This window comes from Monodelphis domestica, chromosome 1 (assembly GCF_027887165.1).
Source record: "Monodelphis domestica isolate mMonDom1 chromosome 1, mMonDom1.pri, whole genome shotgun sequence".
NCBI classification, from domain to species: domain Eukaryota; kingdom Metazoa; phylum Chordata; class Mammalia; order Didelphimorphia; family Didelphidae; genus Monodelphis; species Monodelphis domestica.
The window spans coordinates 43,781,725-43,801,902 of NC_077227.1; the positions used below are offsets into that span (position 1 = coordinate 43,781,725).

Below are 20,178 nucleotides of genomic sequence, written 5' to 3' on the forward strand. Positions count from 1 at the left end.
AAAAAATCAAGCCATTCTCCAATTGACAAATGGGCAAGGGACATGAACAGGCAGTTCACAGCCAAAGAAATCAAAACTATTAATAAGCACATGAAAAAGTGCTCTACATCTCTTATAATCAGAGAGATGCAAATCAAAACAACTCTGAATGTATCACCTCACAGCTAGCAGATTGGCTAATATGACAGCTATGGAAAATAATGAATGCTGGAGGGGATGTGGCAAAGTAGGGACACTAATTCCTTGCTGGTGGAGTTGTGAATTGATCCAACCATTCTGGAGGGCAATTTGGAACTATGCCCAAAGGGCTATAAAAGAATGTCTGCCCTTTGATCCAGCTATAGCACTGCTGGGTTTGTACCCCAAAGAGATAATAAGGAAAAAGACTTGTACAAGAATATTCATAGCTGCACTCTTTGTGGTGGCCAAAAATTGGAAAACGAGGGGATGCCCATCAATTGGGGAATGGCTGAACAAACTGTGGTATATGTTGGTGATGGAATACTATTGTGCTAAAAGGAATAATAAAGTAGAGGAATTCCATGGAGACTGGAACAACCTCCAGGAAGTGATGCAGAGCGAAAGGAGCAGAACCAGGAAAACATTGTATACAGAGACTGATACATTGTGGTACAATCGAAGGTAATGGACTTCTCCATTAGTGTCAATGCAATGTCCCTGAACAATCTGCAGGGATCTAAAAAATACTATCCACAAGCAGAGGATAAACTGTGGGAGTGAAAACACCGATGAAAAGCAACTGCTTGACTACAGGGTTGGAGGGGATATAACTGAGGAGAGACTCTAAATGAACACTATAATGCAAATTCCAACAACAGGGAAATTGGTTCGAGTCAAGAACACATGTGATAACCAGTGGAATAGTGCGTCGGCTATGGGAGAGGGAAAGGTGGTGGGAGAGGGGAAGGGAAGGAAAAGAAAATTATCTTTGTTTCCAGTGAATAATGTATGGAAATGACCAAATAAAATAATGTTTAAAATTTTTAAAAAATTCATTTGGTGAAAGATTTATTAATTTTGTTTGTCTTTTCAATGAACTGATTTAAGTTTCTTAATTTATTACTATAGTCTTTGGTATTTTACATTTGAATATTTCCCCCCTAATTTTCAATATTTCCTTTTTATATTTGTTTTGGATTTATTAATTTATGTGATTTTTGTGATCTATCTATTTCTCCCTGTAGATCTATCTATCTATCTATTTATCTATCTATCTATCTATCTACTTATCTATCCATGTACCTATATATCTTATCTCTATACATTTCTCCTAAGGATGATTTTAACTTCATTCCAGACACTCTGCTTATATTATCATTATTCATCTTTTTATCTCTTACTTCTTAGGGAAAACCTTCACTATGAATTCTACTTTTTCTAGCCTTCTGAATATTTTTAAAATATCATATTGAGAGCTATATTCTCATGCAAAATTATTTCTCATTTCTACCTTTATGGATTTTATTTCTCTTTTAAAACATTTACAATTTCTTGTTCAATGATCTCTTGGGATTCCATAATCTTCATGTCATCAAGCACTATTTCTCTGCTCATTGTCTTATAATATTTGTTAAGAGAAATTGCCATCTCTCTGAATGAAAAAATGAATAATTAAAGCATCTATTAAGTATTTATGATGTCCAAAGTACTATGTTAAGTGCTACAGTTAAAAATAGAAAAAAAAGCACTATCTCTGTCCTCAAGGAGTTAACATTATAATGGGGAAATAAAATATATGGCTGATTTTAGTCTCAAGTTGAATGGAAAGATCCCATGATCCATAAAGGACAGAAGCAAAGGAAATGATAATGTCCTTCCTTTAATATTGTTTGCATCAATAAATTCAAGTCAGTTTTTGTATATTGAACAATTTGATAGGGTTAAGGACTTTGATGAGGAGACCTTTCTGTTCTCAGTCTTCAGTAACAGTGACTGTATGATGTACAGGAGCAGTTGCCAGGCTGCATCTATATAAGCTTGTGTTCCAAGATGGTGAGTGAGGGCAGTGGGCTGGAAGCATTACTATTACCAAGACATTTTTTCTTAGGATCTTGGGCTTCTATAAGCTTCTGAGGTAAAATAGTGATTAAAGTGAATGTGATAGTATGATTTGCCTAATGCCCATGTCTCTGGCAAAGACTCTTGCTACTTCAGCCATGACTGGTTTGCCTGTCCCTTGAGTGGAAATTAATTCAAACTTGATAGCGATGGAGGAAGAAAGAGAGAGAGAGAGGGAGAGAGAGAAGGGGAGAGCACTACATTTAGCATTATTCTACCTACTTGAAAAGAAAGTGGTGAAGTGAAAAAAAGATTGAAAATAATTATGAATTTCATTTAAATCATTTTTCTACTCATGGTCTATATCATTCACATTTAAGAATACTATTTGTTGTTAGAATTCCTAAAACCTAATGCTCAATTCCCTTTGAGGGTTAGGGGTAAAATGGGGGTCAGAAGTGAAAAATGAGCTTTGATCTGTTTAAAGAGGGAGGTCTATTTTGAGGCAAGGAGATCCTACCTGGTTAGCAATAGACAACTGCCTTCTCATTCAGATTTTTCTGTTGGCTTGCTTCTTTTGTTCCAAAGCCCATTGTTTAGATGGAAGCTAAAGGAGAATGGGGAAACATGGTGTATGTGTAATAATATCAACTGACAATGACAATATTGGCAACAATAGATAACCTGAAAAGCTCCTAATAATAGTATATATGTTATCACATTTATGGAATATAAAGTACTTGAGCAAGATTTTTAGTCCCTACCTGATAACTTTGCTTTTCACCAAATAATTCCTTTCCCAACATCTGCAAATGAGAAATCATCACAAAGATTCTTATGACGTGAGTACTATCCTCATTGAAATTTCATCTCTTTGCCATGTTCCAAAATAAGAATGTGTTGCCCAAGCATTGACTCCTTGGCTCAGACACTATCCAAAGAATGGGTTCTTTCCACTTAACCCCCTGCCTTTACTCAAATTTCTAACTCATATTGGAAAAAACTTGTTTATGTTCTTTTTTGTTGACATTGATGTCAGATGAAATCAAGCCAGAATACTTGTAGAATCCAGAATGATATTTATTCTTAATATTGTCCTTGATCAGTTAGATTAGAATACCCAGAACACAAGAAGTAATACTTTGAAATGTTAGCCAACACAAACTAATGGAAATTAATAACCTGGAACAGACTAGTTATTGTTTAACTAGTGGTACTATGTGGATAGGAAGCATCATAAAAGGTCCCCTGTTGTTGTTCTGCCTCTTGAGTTGACAGTAAGACCACCATAGCTCCAATGGCTTTTCTGGGCGCTACTCTCGCTTTGTTAGTTTGGTTCGTTTTCCTACTCTTTGTCTCAGTATGGAAGCAGATTCAGAGCAGTTGGAAACTTCCTCCAGGCCCATTTCCTCTTCCAATAATTGGAAATCTTTTCACCTTGGACATTAGGAATTTCCCAAAATCTTTTGCCAAGGTATGAGAAGCTTTGTTTTCTTTTTCATAAATTGAAGATTTAAATCTTAGAAAATATGCTGCTTTTATTAATTGCCAATCAAGTATGGTTGAACTGTCAAAAATATGGTGGTCTTCTTTAGGAGGTAATCAATTTCCTCAGCATTGCAGATTTTTAAGTATGATATAGCTTGTGATATTATAGAAGGGATTTATATTCAAGTATGACTTGGTCCATATGACTTCTCAAGTGTCTTAGATCCCATAAGTGCTTTTCAATCACACAAAAGTTAGATATTGATTTTGTTATATCTAGTTGATTCTAAAACCACTGGATCAAAGCAAAAAAGCATTTAGCCAATTTAAGTGATGGGGAGGGGAAAAATTATCTTCCTAGTATGAAATAGACTTTTGGACTGATAATTTTCAGTTATCTCTCATCATGTAGTGCTAAGGTCTTCACAGAAAACTTTGTGCCAAACTTTTTGGTTGAACCAGTTTAGTATCCTCAGGTAAAAACTAGATTTTTATTGATATTGTTTCTTTGTATTCTGTCAATGGATAGACTAACAGTTATCATTCTGTGATGTCACTTCTGCTAAGCCTAGACTATTTTCAATTGACTGTTTCCTCCCCAATTGATCTATTGCTTAGCACCTTGTAATAGCCAGGGTACCTAAAATAGAACTTATTTATCACCATTAAATCCTGCTTTTTTAAATGCATGACTTTTTTAGTACAAACCTCTGAGATAGGAAATATAGACATTATTATCTTCCCTTTGCAGATGAGGAAATTGAGGCACTGAGATATTGAATGGCATGTCCTTCTGGATATAACCAACATATATCTGAGGCAGAATCTGAACCCCATTTTACTGATTCCAGTTCCAGTTCTCTATGCTCAAGCCAGAAAACATGGAAAACTATAGCTCTAAATGTTCATTACATTTATGACTAATATAGTTTGGGGAAATGCTACATCCTTCTCAGACATAAAATATACATATCATGGTAGAAGGAGCTTTGTCTATGAAGTCTAAAACCTGGACTTAGATTTTGGTCTCACCTCTTTAAAATTATATGCTCTTGGGTAAGTCATTTTAAGCCTCCATTTCCTCTCCTATATAAGGGAGTAGCATGATTCTTGCTCCACAAATATTCCAGATTATTGAGAGAATCTAACAGAATAATAGATATAAAGCAATTTATAACAAATATTCTCTTTCCCTTTCTTTCTCCCCCTTCTATCTTTTTCCCTCACTCCTCTCCATCTCTCTCTCCTTCCATACTTAACCTTTCCTCTCTTTTCCTTTCCTTTTTCTTCTTCTCTCCTCCTTGCAAAGGAGTATTATGAAAACTTTGAGCTGGTGGTAGGCAGAATAGATGGTGAGTAGAGATTACAAAACATTCATATAACCTTGCTCAGGAAGAACATAAAAGTCTTGGATTAGAAGAGAAGTAATGACAAAACAAGGTAAGGTGATAGTCAATCAACAAGAATGCTGTAATCCTAACAGGAGCTTAGTTTTACAGGTACTAATTCTCTAAATCATTTAGGAGCTTAAAGTAAGGATTCAATTCAACTTCCTTGTATTATTTTTCATTCCCTTTATAATAACTGCTGCCTAAAGTTTCCTTACTGTTGGTGGGGAAAACATTTAAATGTGTGACTTTCTGAGCAATAATTTCCTTTTCTCTAAAAGTTGATGACTCGATGGAGTGGGGGAGGAATGAAAATGATGCTGGACATAAGTGAGGGCAGTTCCCTCCACAGCTGTTCAGAGTTGAACTGGAAAGGTGAAACTTATCTTAGATCAATACTTATGTGTATCACGTGACTTCAAAATTGAGAGCCAAAAGAAAAGCAAGAAGAATTCTGAAAGGTCAGAAGGAAGTGGAATGACTCAGTTCTTAACCATTCAAGAATAGATTGGACCACTGATGCAGGGTCTGACCTATGAGGAAGCAGAACTTTGCAGTGGCCTAACCATCTCTATCAAAATGATGTCCCCTCCCTTCCCCATCCAATACTTTTATGTTCTGTTTCAGCACAAATGTGTATTCTATGTGGAAGTAACATACTAAAAGTAGCATTCCTTGTTGATAACTATATCTTGAATGAGTGTTCAAGATTAACAAGAAGAAGCACCTGAGGGAGGGGCACTCAGGAATAGGTAATTTCATTGGATTGGGTGGGTCTAGGAATGTGGAGTTAGAACAAGAGTCTGAATCTTCCTGGTTTTGTATTGACTTCCATTTACAGTCATTGTGAAGTCAAGTGGTATTGATCAATATATGGCAATTTCAAGATTAGTGTCATGCTTCAAGGTCCTGGATCTGGACTCTACTGACCTTATACAAATTTTGCATCCTACTGAACCTTTCATAAATTGACTCTTTTTAAAAGTGTTTCTGATGACTTTTAATTCAACACCACACTCATTTGTGGATAAACCCTTCTTCCTTCCCTGCCCTTTCTACCATGGACCTCTCTTCCATCTGACATTACTTTCACTGACCCCTTACATTTCCAACTTTGGAAAGAACTAACTCCTATAATCTCTCAATTCATTGAAGAAAGTTTTTTTTTTAAACTGCCATGTACACTACTACCTAAATTTCATCTGAAACTTTTAAATCTTTTATTTAAACTTTTTAAATCTATCTAAACCTTTTTAAATCCTTCATTTCAACTGAGAATCAATACTAAATATTGCTTCCAAGGCATAAGTGCAGTAAAAGCTAGGCAACTGAGCTTAAGTGATTTGCTTAGAGCCACATAGTTAAGGAAATTTCTGGCTCCTGATTTGAACCCAGGAACTCCCATCTCTAAGTTTGGCTCTCTATCCAAGAAGTGACCAAGTTGCCCCTCATCTGAATTTTTAATACTGCATCAAACTGTTGGGAAATATATAAACAAATCTTAGACTAAAATTACACTATCATCAAAATTGGCACCGTCCATAATCCTAGATATCTGTTATGAGTCTTGCCAATCATCTTGGTTTTAAAATGACTGGCAATAGAAAATAATCCCTTTAGTAAAACAAACAAAAAAGAGTTTTGTTTTTAGATTTTGGGTGACCTAAGTTTTTGTTTGTGCATATCTATATATGTATATATGTGCTCCTTTACAGCTAGCTAAAGAATATGGCCCTGTGTTCACTGTGTATGTTGGCTCAAGGCGTATTGTGGTGTTACATGGATATAAAGTTGTAAAGGAAGCTTTGCTGGACCTTAAAAATGAGTTTGCAGGAAGAGCAGATATACCAGCCTTTGAGGCCCATCAGAATTCTGGTAGGTCTCTAAGCTTTTCAATTTTTAAATTTTTATAAAACTCTTACCTTCTTCTTAGAATCCATACTGTTTATGTTTTCCAAGACAGAAAAATGGTAAGGGCCTCAACAATGGGGGTTAGTGTCATATCTAGGGAGTGTCTGAGATCAGATTTGAACCCAGGACCTCCTGTCTCCAGAACTAACTAACTAACTAACTAACTAACTAACTAACTAACTAACTAACTAACTATATATATATATATGTATATATATATATATATATATAGAGAGAGAGAGAGAGAGAGAGAGAAAGAGAGAGAGATTTTATCTTTACCCCTGTTCATGTTTTATCTCTGAAGAGAATATAAGCCCCTTGAAAACTAAGACTATATCCTCCATGGAAACCTCTGCCTTTTTTGACATCCAATATTATTATCCTGAAATTGATTCTATGATTTAATATGTAATATGACTGTGTGATACACATTTACTGATCTTTCTTCCCTAGGAATTATTTTCAATGATTCAGAGACCTGGAGAGATACACGTCGATTTGGCCTCACAGTCCTCAGAGATTATGGAATGGGAAAGCAGAGCAATGAAGAAAGAATTCAGAGGGAATCTCACTTCCTGGTTGAGGCACTCAGGAACACAAATTGTTCGTGTTTGGACAAACATTTATTAAAAATTCACTATATATTGAGGTCTTGATGGAAGCCAATAACATTTAGTAATCCCTGCCCTCTGTGAGAATATTCTAGCTAGGGAGATGAGAAAGGGGCACAAGGAATGATAATATAAGTGAGAATGTGGTGAGGGGTTAGGAGAGTAAGGCTATAGGATTTATCATTATTTAACTGGAGGCTGGGAAATCAAGCCATAAACTACAATAGGAAGATGGACAGAGACAGAAAAACAGAGATTTTAGCTCAATACTTTTTTAAAAATGCTGACAATGACAGCTGACTAAAAGTAGAATTTTTCATCTCCAAAAACCTAGGTTAAAGTTGGGGCAACTGCATGTCCTGCATACTCAAGATTATTTCTGTGTCAGAAATGGGGGAAAATAGATGATCAAAGGGTCATAATAATCAAGTTGGAAGGAACCAAGAGGTCTCTTAGTTTAACCCTCCCATTTTACAGATGAGAAAACTGGCTCAAAGAGATTTGTCATAGGTAGGAAGTGCATAGCTCCAAAGTCCCTTGTGAATATGAGATTTTATGCTTCCAGAGCTTGGGACTTTTCAAAATCTCTTTTGAAAAATCATAGACACTCATATAATGTTTGCTATTGTGACTCTTCTGTTTTAGAAGTAAGGAAATAATTAAATTAGTTTCTTTAGTCCCATCCCAAATGCAGAAAATTGTCCAATAACTTCTTTAGGCTACAGAGAGGTTCATTCCTTAGACTAAATGAACATATGAAGGTAGAGTAAGGGATCTCTTATTACTACATTAATATTGCATACTATGAACAGAATAATCTATTTCTGGTGTATATATTTAGGCTTGAATGCAGACTCTAGGTGGCCTGGGACAAGCCACTTAATCCCTGTCCTTCAACTTCCTCTTCTGTTTGATGGAGATAACAATTCCAATGCCTACCTGATCTTTTTCACAAAGTAGTTGTACAGATCAAATGATAGAAAGCATGAAAAAGAGATTTGTAGCCCAGAAAAGCACAATAAAAATAGAAGTTAATAATTCAGAGGCAACATAGAATAATAAAAAGAGTACTGACTGTATTCAGAGGAGTTAAACTCATATCTTATTCTGGAAGCTTACTACCTATGTGATCTTAATCAAGTCATTTTATATCTTGGGGTCTTGATTATTTCTGCTCTAAAATGATATTATTGTATGGGTGGGGAAGAGTAGGTATTTAATACTGCCTCTTGTCCTTTAAGTGTTATGAGAAGATAATATGAAATATTAAATCAGGGAAATGATAAACCCTTGGTGTTACAAGATAGATCAACAGAGCAGTTGAAGCAGTGTAATGACAATGAGATTTGATCCCCAGTTAGATGGATTTATAATTTGTAAAAGACTGAAACATTGAATAGAGAAGGGAGTTTGGTATCCATTCTATCACACACTCATACACATGTAATAAGACTGTTGCATATTAAATCACCAATCTTCCTTTTGCTACTTGTCCTTTTTCAGCTCAACCCTTTGATCCAACCTTCGTCCTTGGTGGTGGTCCCTTAAATGTCATCCATGACATTCTATTCCACAGTCGCCTTGACTATTCAGACAAGATGTGTCAAAGGCTATTGCATCTGTACAATGAAGACTTCTACCTGTTAAGCTCACCCTGGATCCAGGTGAGGTCATTTTTATCTTATGGGGAAAAGAATTTTCATTTCATTGTTTTAGTTGTTCTGGGGACATTGAGCTGAACCTATAGTCAACAAATACAAAAAAAGAAAGTTCAACAGGTAGAAAATATAGAGAACCAGATGACAGATCTCTATAAAGAAAAAAACCCATCAACAAATTAGATCTATCAAAAAATGAAATGGGCTATCTTGATATTTAATGAATAACTCATCTTGAGAGATTTTAAATGAGGGATGAATAATCACTTATCTTCAATGCTATTATAGGGAGTCTTGCTTCAGAAATGATTTCTACTAAAAGAAATCTAAAGACATTTTTTAAATATGAGGTTCCTTAATTTTATATGAATATGTGAATTTTGAATTCAATATGAATATTGACTGTGAATATATGAAAAATGTGTTGCTTCATTTGTGATACTAAACTGCCTGTGTGGGAATTTCCAGTACCAATAGCATTTCTGACATAGGTAGAAACGATGCTGTGACTGAAGAAGGGAGAAAGAGATGGGGATATTAAATCAAGCTATAGAGTGAACAATCATTCCAGTGAACAATCTCATATTATATCCAACAAGCCATAATGTGGTGACATAGCTAGAAGGTACAGTGTATAGTGTACTACATCTAGAGTCAGAAAGATCTGGGTACAATTTCAGGCTCAGAAACTTACTGTGACCCTGCACAAATTACTTAAATTTGTATTTGCCTCAGTTTCCTCATCTATAAAAGAGATAATAATAGCACTTAATTTGCAAGGCTATTGTGAGGATCAAATGGGAATAATGATTCTGAAATACTTAGCATAGAGTTTGGCAAGTGGTAAATATTAAGTGTATTAGCTACTATTACTATTAATTCTTCTTTTTAGGTTTACAATAATATAGGATCTTACTTGCGTTACCTACCTGGAAGTCACCGGAAACTTTTGAAAAATATATCTGAAGCAAAGCAGTATGTATTTGAAAAAGTCAAAGAACACCAAGAGGTAGTGGATCTTAATCACCCTTATGATTTAACTGACACTCTACTCATCCAAATGGAGAAGGTATGACATAAAACATCAATTTGTCATTTGACTCTGTCGGCTTCTGCAGCATAATTAGGTCTAGAGAGCTTTGACAAAGCAGGTTGAAAAGCCATACAGAAAATTCAGAACAAGATGCAGGCTTTAAACAGTCATTTTACAACTCTCTAGAATGTTTTTTTACATTCTTCACATTCATTCTATATTGCTCTCTTTGTCTACCTAGATAGGATCTTTGAGTGTTTCTGCAAACTAACTAGCTTAGGGAGAATTGATAACCTTTTTGATTGAAGCTAGATTTCTTATTTAACCTGTTTCATTAGATAATAGAAATGTAAGTTCTGTTAAGGGCTCCTTTTGGCATTAATCATCCTTCTCTAGGTCATGCTTGGAACAGTTTTCTAACTGATGGCATCTCAACGCAATCTGTAGAAAATTTTAAAGAATCCTTTAAACTTTTGCAACTAAAAGTCCTTAAGGATTATACTATTACATGAAACTTACAATTCTCCTTGCTTTAGACAAAAGATACTGAAAAGACAGAAGGAAACTCAAGAAAATGTTCAATTTAAAATAAAATGTTCTAATCAAGAGTAATATAAAATAGACAACTTATTTTTAAAGGAGATAGAAAATGGCAGATATACTGAGGAAGATTTAAGGAAATAAAATGATTAGGTATATTTTATAGATTAAAGTAATCTATGATTAATTAAAATAAATTTTTGTCTTTCCAAAGATGGTCTATTTTAGGATCATAGACCTGAAAGACACCTTTTGTATAATTACCAAAGCCACAAATATAGTTTAAAACCTAACTTGAGCTTCTCTGTCAATGCCACAAAAGGGGGCCACACAGAATCAGAAAACATGCTTGTCTTGACTTGTATCCTAGCCATGTCCCTGTGATGTTTGGAAACATATTCCCATTTTTAAGGTCATTATGACTCCCAGGGTGACTTAAAGGACAGTCAAAGCCCAAAACAATAGACATCTGATAGTCAGGTCAAGGAGACATAATTCACGGAATGGGAGAAAACATCTTCCACTCCCACTTCATCATCCAGTGAGGTCAAATTCACCCAAAACTCAATACTTAGCCAATTTCCATGCAGGTGTTCTATTGTAGAGACACTGAGGCTAGAATAAAATAGGACCAAAATTGCCTTCAAGTAGTAGCCAGCATTTCTTTGCTCACAGTTAAGAATAAGGGGTGGTTGAGTTTAAAGGGCTTTTTCTCATGTCATAGACAACTAGGTAGTATGGCAGATTAGAGATATGGCCTTTGAGTCAGAAAGACCTGAGTTCAAATCCATTCTTAGACACTTAGCAGTTGTGTGCCAATGGACATATTACTTAGACTGCTCAGTTTCAGTTTCCTCATCTGAAAAATGAAGATAACGATAGTACCTTCTTAATAGGATCTAATGAGATAACATGTATAATGCTTTGGAAACCTTAAGATGTTATGTAAATGCTAGCTATATCATATGGCTAGAGTAGAAGAAGACATTAGGGTCTTGTTTGATAGATTCTCATTTTATAAATGAAGAAATAAGGCTGAGAACTATATTCATGCAGCTGTCAAAAAACTGCAGGTGGGATTTGAATTCAGATCCCCTTAATGCCCTATTCATTTTCTTTGTGCATAACTCAGATTGAAGGGGAGAATTGACAGATATTACTGTGTCTGTGGGAAAGTATTTCTCTTTTTACCAATTAATCACTTATATGTCTCTGCCAAATACTTTTCAGGACCAAAAGAAGAAAAAACTTGGATTTAACCTAGAAAATGTAACAGTCACTGTGGCCGATTTACTTTTTGCTGGAACAGAGACTACCAGCACCACTTTGAGATATGGATTACTTCTACTTCTAAAACACCCCAAAGTGGAAGGTAAGATAAGTTAGGAACAATTGAACAATGGATGAGGTATGAGGACACAACAGTGCTAGTGGTATTCAACAAATTAGGGTTCTAGCTTTGGTTCTGTCACTACCAAGATGTATAATTTTAGGAAGGTTTCTGAATTTTTCTAATATGTAGTCCCTCATTTTGTAGGATTTGTTACTGAGATCACTGGATCATAAATTTTGAGCCAGAAGAGACCCTTTTAGTGGTGTTTCCCGTTGTACCATATTGCCTCTCAGTGAGATAAGGAAGAGGAAGACTAGTCTTTGAGAAATAAAAATGGTCCAATGGATGTTCTTGTTAGTGGTAAATACTAGGAAAGAGGTAGGGGAATTGAGAGCCTGATACTGTGAAAAGCACAGGAATTCCAGCTAGCAAGCACTGGGTTTGGTTCAAATCAGTAACTCAGAGTAAGATCCCTTAGCCTAATAAAACACTTGTGGGGATGAATTTGAGCTGAATTTTAAATGGTAGTGGTTTGGGAATCATATGATATGCCTATATTATTTTCTGGGAATAATATCATTTATATGCAATCTAGTAATAAAGGGCAGGTCAACAGTGTGCTTCCACTTGTGCTATTGACCAAAAATAAGGGCTGCCAACATCTTTATTTTTTAATGTAATATTTTATCTTTTTCTTATTTCATGAAGTGATCATTTTTATGTTCACTTTCTGAAACTGAGTTCCATATATTCTTTCCCTCCCTTCTTTCTCTGCCTCCTCCCTTTTATCTCCCTGAGACAGTAAGCAATATGATCTATACATGCAAGACCATACAAAACAGATTTCCATATTGGTAATGTTGAAAACGTCTCATAAGGAACCAAAAAAAAGCATGAAGAAAATAAAAATAAAAAACCAAAAGCTTTGATCTGCATTCAGACTTCATTATTTCTTTCTGGAAGGTGGATAGCATTTTTCATCATGAATATTCTGAAGTGGACATGACCTGTATTTAAATTTAGACTCTGCTGTTGACTCTATTTGTGACCATAGAATTCACTCATCTTTTTTGGAACTCAATTTAATTATCTGTAACAAGAGGGGCTTGAGCATGAGAGACTTCCAAGTGTCTGGGCCTTAAATTGTGACAACTAAACAGGGGGAATAGAATCATTCAGTGAATGGAACAATTTCTCTGATGAACTGTATTATAGTGAATCTATTTCAGGTGAGGAATAGAGACAGAAACTGAAAAGGAGGCAGACAGGCAGAAATGGAGAAAGAAAGACTAAATGGGAGAGAAATAGTGAGTGAGAGGCAGACAGAGAAAGGTCAATCAAATAACCTGCATGGATTGCTTAGATACATCAATAGATGAATCATAATTGTATCATCATAAAGTCTACTAGCAAGTTCATTCTTGTTCATTAAAATTCTATGAACATAAACTCGCATATTCAGCATTTCCCAACTCCCTGTGACCATGCTTTGTTACCTTGGGCAAATCACTCAATCTTCTTGGGCCTTAGTTTCCTCATATGTAAAAGGATAGCACTGAAGTAGATCATCTCTAGCTCTATATCTGTCATCTTTTGTGTAACATTTTCCTGATTCTGCTTATTTCCCTTTGCATTTGTTCATGTTTTCTAAATTCTGGAATTTATATGCTATTATATTCTTGTGTCACCATTCTTTTTGCCATTTCCCAGTTGATGGACAATGATATTGTTCCTAGGTCTTTGTTCCTCTAAAAGTGATTCTATAAATATTTTGATGCATATACCTTTCTAAAAAAATACCCTGAGTTGGGTACATGTATGGGCCTTTTGCCCATGAAAATTTCTGTTCATGGAGTCACTGTGAGGGTGAGACAACATTCCCTGATTGTTCTTGTACAGGCAGGGCAATAGGACAGTTAGTTTTCCATACTTCTTTTCTGTTCCTAAAATATGTGTTGACCACAGAAAAGTCAAAATAGGGCAACTAGGTGGCTCAATGGATTTACCATCAGGAAGGAAGTCAGGAAAACTCATCTTCATGAGTTTAAACATGGCCTCAAACTTACTACCTGGGTGACCCTGGTCTAGTAATTTAACCTTGTTTGCCTCAGTTTCCTCATCTTTAAAAGTGAATTGGAGAAGGAAGTGGCAAACTACTCCAGTTTCTTTGCCAAGAAAATTGTGACTAAGTTCACCAAAAGTTGGATATGACTAAAACAACTAAACAACAGTAACAGTAAAGTCCCAAATGCCCTCCTATGTCATTCTCCTACATACCTCTTGGAATGTAAAAATAGTAGCATAATGTAGCAATTCCTATTTGTCATTCCTCTTCTGGAGTTCTAACCCCTCTGTATATCTTGACAGAAAAACTCCATGAAGAAATTGATCGAGTGATTGGACCACACCGACTTCCTTCCATGAAGGACAAAATAAACATGCCTTACATGGAGGCTGTGGTACATGAGATCCAGAGAGTCATTAACCTCGTCCCTTCTAACCTGCCCCACGTAATGCATGAAGACATCCATTTCAGAGGATATCTACTACCCAAGGTCAGAAGAATCCCATTTCCTCTATTATTACACATGTACAAGTGCTAAGTAGAAGTTGTCTGCCTCATTGGTCAAATTTCTTATCAGAGAAAGAGAGGTCAGAGAAGTGATACTCCAGCTTCAGAGAACTGATCAGGCTCTGTTTTTGTGAGATTCTTACCAATAGTTTGAGATTAGGAGACTAGAATCTAATCTTGACTATGCTACTTCCTACCTATGAGACATTGACCAAATTGCTTCCTTCACAGGGCTTGATTTATGTATGTGCAAAAAGAAAGGAAGGTGCAAACAAGTTCTTAGTTCATTTCCACTTCTAGAATTCTACGTAAAAATGATAACAATGAACAATATGACAAATGACAACAATGACTATAACATAGTCTGAGGTACTGACAGTACCATTGGTTAGAATGGTGTCTGGCACATAGTAAATGACTGATAAAATATTTAACTAACTAAAAGTCTGAGGAAAGGTATTTATTTAGCTTGACTTCAGTTTTCCCACATGGAAGTTAGAGCTTGTCTCCTGAGATTTATATTCTAGATTTCTATGCTATAATAAGTTGAAAAAATATTGGTTTTAAGAGCCAACCCTAATGATATTTCCCTAAATCTAGATACTTCCTGTTTGGTAGCTACCAGGTTTACCTATACATGATCCTCATCCTTCTGTGTCACTTATCTGTTTTACTATTTTTATAACTGCTTTTTGGACAATTCTTCAAAAATTTTCTCTCCCATATTCTTTCTTCTCCAAAGCAATTTGTCCAACTCTTTTATTGACCATAATTATTTTAGCACATATCTGACCACCACATAAATTCTCCCTATAGGTAGGATTATTACGTGTTCATCTTTTTCTCTCAATTGTCCAGCATGTAGAATATTTGTTTAAAACCTCAATTGGTGTTGAAGATTTTCAAATAAGAACAATAGTGTTTTCCAAGTTAGAAAATATTCTTCTTAGAGTAATCCTTTGAGATAGATGTTGTTTTGAGTTCCTAGCCAAACTACCATCAATGTAAAATAGAGGTGAGAAAACTAAAATAAATGTAGGCAAAGAATTTGCCCATTGTAATGTTTCACATGTGAAATATCTAGCACTCCAGCTCAGGGCTTCAGAATCCATATCCAATGCTCAATATACTCTAGCACATTACCTTCTATAAACAAGCACCTTTGGAAACTTGAATAGATGAATTTCCTGAGCTTTACAACGACCCTGTTTCACTAAAGGGTTTTCAAATTCAAGCAACTCATCTGGTAATTTGGTTTATTTGTGGGGTGTTTATTCATTTTAGGGCACAACAGTATACCCAACACTAGACTCTGTCATGCTGGACAGTGAAGAATTCCCTAATCCAGAACAATTTGACCCAGGACATTTTCTGAATGAAAATGGGAAATTTAGATACAGTGACTACTTCAAAGCTTTTTCTGCAGGTAAGTAATGTCATTTTTCATCCTTTAACATGAATTACTTGGGCCCTCAGAGTTACTTTCTTGCCACTCTGTGTTGATTTGAATTTACATTTGTTATCATCCCAGAACTCAGAAAGATTCACAGCATCTCAGAGATGAAAGGTACCTCAAAAGTTCATCTCATTCCACTTCTACCCAGGTGGAACACACAACCTCAGGGCATCAGAGTCTTAATGCTAGAAGGGAAATTAGAATCATTCAAGTCTAACTCCTTTGTTTTACATATTAGAAAAAAGGGGATCCAGAAAGGTGGCCCTACTTGCCCAAGGTCACAAAGGAAGAAATAGAAGCAGGATTTGAACCCACATCCTGTGACTTCAAATAAAGTTTTCTTCCCACTGCCCCATACTGACTCTTGCTTGAAGACCTAAGTTGTGGGAAACTTACTACTTATATACCCAGGCATCTCATTCAACATCTACTCTATTTGTTAAGAAGATTTGACATAAATTGAATTGAGATCTGTCTCTCTTTTATGTAAATATTTTTTTTTGTTGTTAAGATATTTCAATCATGTCTGACTCTTCATGATCCCATCTTGACTCTTCTTGGAAAAGATAAAAAGTAGTTTGCCATTTTCTTCACCTGCTCATTTTATAAATGAAGAAATTGAGGCCAACATGGGTAGCTGGCTTGCTACATAGTTAATAAAGTCAGAGGTTAGGAGTGAATTCTCATCTTCCCATCTCTAGGCCTGATACTCTATTCACTGTACAACCTAGATGCTACATGTATGTACTACTCCTGCATCTGAGATATATAGGGGTTTTCAGAGAGAACTAGTAACTCCATTTTCAGGGCTGCCCATTCCCCAACTCTCACATGTAACTTCAAGAAGCTGTAGCATGTTCAGCAACCACACATCCCTAAAATATATGCCATATTTCCCTGACTCCTTGATTAGATAAAAATGCACGTGGTTTAACATTCTCTTGATGACTAGGGGTTATCATTACAAACATCCAATATGGTACTATATACATGCTAGCAATATTTCAATGTATTCAGAGATGTTTGCCTCATATATGAAATGATCCTAGGTGTCTGCATTTTTCTATGGCACTTTTTTCCCTTACTGTTGTCTTCAACTTGTAACAATTCTTCAAATTCCTAGCTCCCTTGAAAGTATGCCTCAATTGCTCCTGGTTAAATGAAGATTATTCTGATTCTCTCTCAGTTGCATAGGCTATGCCCCAATATTTAGGATTAAATGTTGCCTTTCCCCTCAATAAAAAACACATTTCTTGAGGGCAGGGTCTAATTTGCTTTTCCCTTTTTATTCTCTCAACCAAGTTAGTACCTAGCCCATACTAGGCATTTGACATATTCTTATTAAATGGAAGCAGCCCATTGAGTTGCTACTTATGTATTTATTAACTGTGTTGGATAAGTTGAATAATGTCATTGACTAATATTACTTGGGTTCCTTCCCAGGAAAACGTGTATGTGTTGGAGAAGGTCTGGCTCGAATGGAAATATTTTTATTCCTGACCATAATTTTACAGCATTTTAATTTGAAGCCTCTCATCAGTCCAGAAAAAATTGACACCAGCCCACTCACTGTTGGTTTTGGCACCATCCCACCAATTTATAAGCTTTGCGTTCTGCCTCGATCATAGATGTGAAGAAGGCACTGTGCTGAACAACCCATTAAATTCCTTGCTGGAATCAAGAGGTTTTTATTGGGGATATATGCTTCTTATGCATAGAGACAATCTTTTGTGAAATGGAAAAAAATTTTATTTTAAAAATTGTTCTAGTTTCTTCTTCTAGCTCTTGTGGGGACAGGTGGTTTCTAAGTTAAACACATAATCTTCTGGTCTGGCAGCCTTTCCCCATCCCTTCTTTGGGACCTTATGTCTGGAATCTTCTTTGTTGGAAATTTCCAGGTTTCTACCTAATAAACTTCTGACTATCTGTGATATTAGATATATAAAGCCAAACAAAACTAACTCTATGTCAAGCTCTATAAAATCTTTGACATTCTTCTGTATTAAGGTCAAAATCACTTGTGTGTGACAGTCTAAACATCTTGCTTCTGAAATGGATTGCGTTTCTGTCATAACATTGGTACTAGAGCAAGAAGTCACCTTCTACTTGAAGATAATCACACCAAATCTTGAACTTTATGTATACTGCCCTTTTGGAACTGTGCTCATATTTTTGTCTCTCTATGGGACTGGCTGAATCTTTATCCCCATTTTCTTTGTCCCCACCTCCAACTCATGTTCCCTGAACAAGAGTTTAATATCTTTGCTTTGTATGCAATAAAATTTACCTTTAATAAAGGTCTGGTACTTTATTGTTGCTTATTCACTGACTTTTCCTATGGAAAAGCATATGGAACACTCCACACACACACAGTTACACAAAAATCCATGGGCTGATTGTTACAACTGCATCAATATTTAAGAATTTTTATCCCATTCAGTACTTTAGTCATTCCCAAGTAACTAAATGAAACATGGACACTTTTGATGGACTGAAAACCCTATGCTCATAATTCAAAACTGGTAGGGGTCAGAAGATATTTATTAGATTTCCCATATATTTTAAGGAATTAGTGGTGTTGACAGGAGTAGGGAAGCAGGGAAAAGCAGGCACACCATGAAGGCTGAGGGTTTCACATCTCTACAATTTCAAAGGCCTATTTGAATCAATAGAAAGTAGCATCAGAGTGAATAGTGTCCAATTTGGAGGTGGTAAGATGACTAAGGGGAAGCTTCTGAGAAAATCTGCATAGATAATTGCTATCTACCCATGTATCATACTACCTGGATGTTTTTAAAATGTTGGCATGAACTGATTACTCTGGAAGAATTAGAATTAGATACTTACGGATCTCTGGTTGTATGTTGCAGTGATATGTGGGAGTAAAAGAGCCCTTTATTTAAAAAGTAAATTCACTGTAACATGAATTTTTAGTGGTTGTATATGAGAGAGGAAAAAAGTGAATACTTCTCTTCCAGTAAAAATAAATTTAGAACTTGTAAAATTAATTATGAATAGGGAGTTGGGTGAGAAAAATTGTATTTTGGGGTAGTGAGCTGATGGTTTGTGCTTCTTATTCTCTCCCACCCTCTAGGATTCTTTTGTAGCCTTTCTGGATCTACTATGGATACTAAGAACATGCTAGAACTCTAGTGAGAATTGTATTTCCTCAGGTATACAATATGAATTATAAAAAGTTATTCTTACCCTGTATTTCAGCTTTCCCAATCGATGGTTGTCTGAGCATTACTTCATTTCTCAGTAATCTCAACAGCTTCATTACTGCTGCATATATACCAATCCCATTCATATAGATCTAGCTATAACTATATATTTATCTGCAACTTTATCTATCTGTAGCTGTGTTTAGATCTAAATCTAAATCTATCCATCTATGTATATATGCACATTTATATATGTATTTGTATATAGAGAGCCAATATACATTCATGCAAAGACATGTGCAGGGGGATACTGATATGTTTATATGAGCATGTATATATATATATATATACATATTTGTTTGTGTTTATGCAGTTACTACAGATGGGTATCTCTGGGTGGATGACTTTTTATCACCTCCAAGTCATGTTCCAAAACAATTATATTCTGCCTCCTCTACAAATTACTAACTTCCTTAATTTGTTCAAGGTCATAACTATCCTTCCAGCAACCCATGTTTAAAAACTCAAAGTGATCTTTCCCATATTACTTTTCTGATACTCTATATTTTATTAGTTATCAAATCTTTCATAATATCTCTGATAATCATGACTTTTTCCCTACATACTCCCCATTATCCACCACTTAATTCAGGTCTTCATCAATTCTCATCTGGCTTATTTTAACTGTCTCCTAAGTGCTCCCCTTATTTCCATGTTTTTCTTGTGGGTGTGAACATGCCCAGACTCATTCTCATATGTTAATCTAAATATATATAAAGTGAATAAATTAATTTCATCAGAGGCAATAATAACCAGGAGGACCTTGAAAAGCCATGGGAAAATGATATTTGAGATGAGTCCTAAAAGGACTAAGGAATTAGAGAAATAGAGATGAAGATGGGGAGTGTAATAGAGACAGCCCATAAATAACACTGAAGTCAAAGATGGGATACTGTGCTGAAGAAAGAAATGGGCCTGTAGACTGCATGAAGAGGAGATAAAGTA

At 35.6% G+C, this 20,178-nt stretch overlaps 1 protein-coding gene across 1 annotated transcript; it reads left to right on the top strand.

The window, feature by feature from the left end:
- Window positions 1-3,279: 3,279 nt before the first annotated feature.
- LOC100015828 (cytochrome P450 2E1) lies at window positions 3,280-18,306 on the top strand. The gene is made up of 9 exons (XM_001364864.3): window positions 3,280-3,493; window positions 6,611-6,770; window positions 7,260-7,409; window positions 8,921-9,081; window positions 9,968-10,144; window positions 11,879-12,020; window positions 14,349-14,536; window positions 15,838-15,979; window positions 17,453-18,306. The coding sequence occupies exons 1-9, from the start codon at window positions 3,317-3,319 to the stop codon at window positions 17,635-17,637; spliced, it is 1,482 nt and encodes a 493-aa protein (XP_001364901.1). The 5' UTR covers window positions 3,280-3,316; the 3' UTR covers window positions 17,638-18,306.
- Window positions 18,307-20,178: the final 1,872 nt, after the last annotated feature.

Bases quoted from the DNA above. Each gene is read 5' to 3' on its own strand.
- LOC100015828 (XM_001364864.3), top strand. From the start codon at position 3,317: ATGGCTTTTCTGGGCGCTACTCTCGCTTTGTTAGTTTGGTTCGTTTTC. The intron at 3,494-6,610 runs GTATGAGAAGCT...GCTCCTTTACAG, and splicing joins TCCCAAAATCTTTTGCCAAG to CTAGCTAAAGAATATGGCCC. The intron at 7,410-8,920 runs GTTCGTGTTTGG...GTCCTTTTTCAG, and splicing joins GGCACTCAGGAACACAAATT to CTCAACCCTTTGATCCAACC.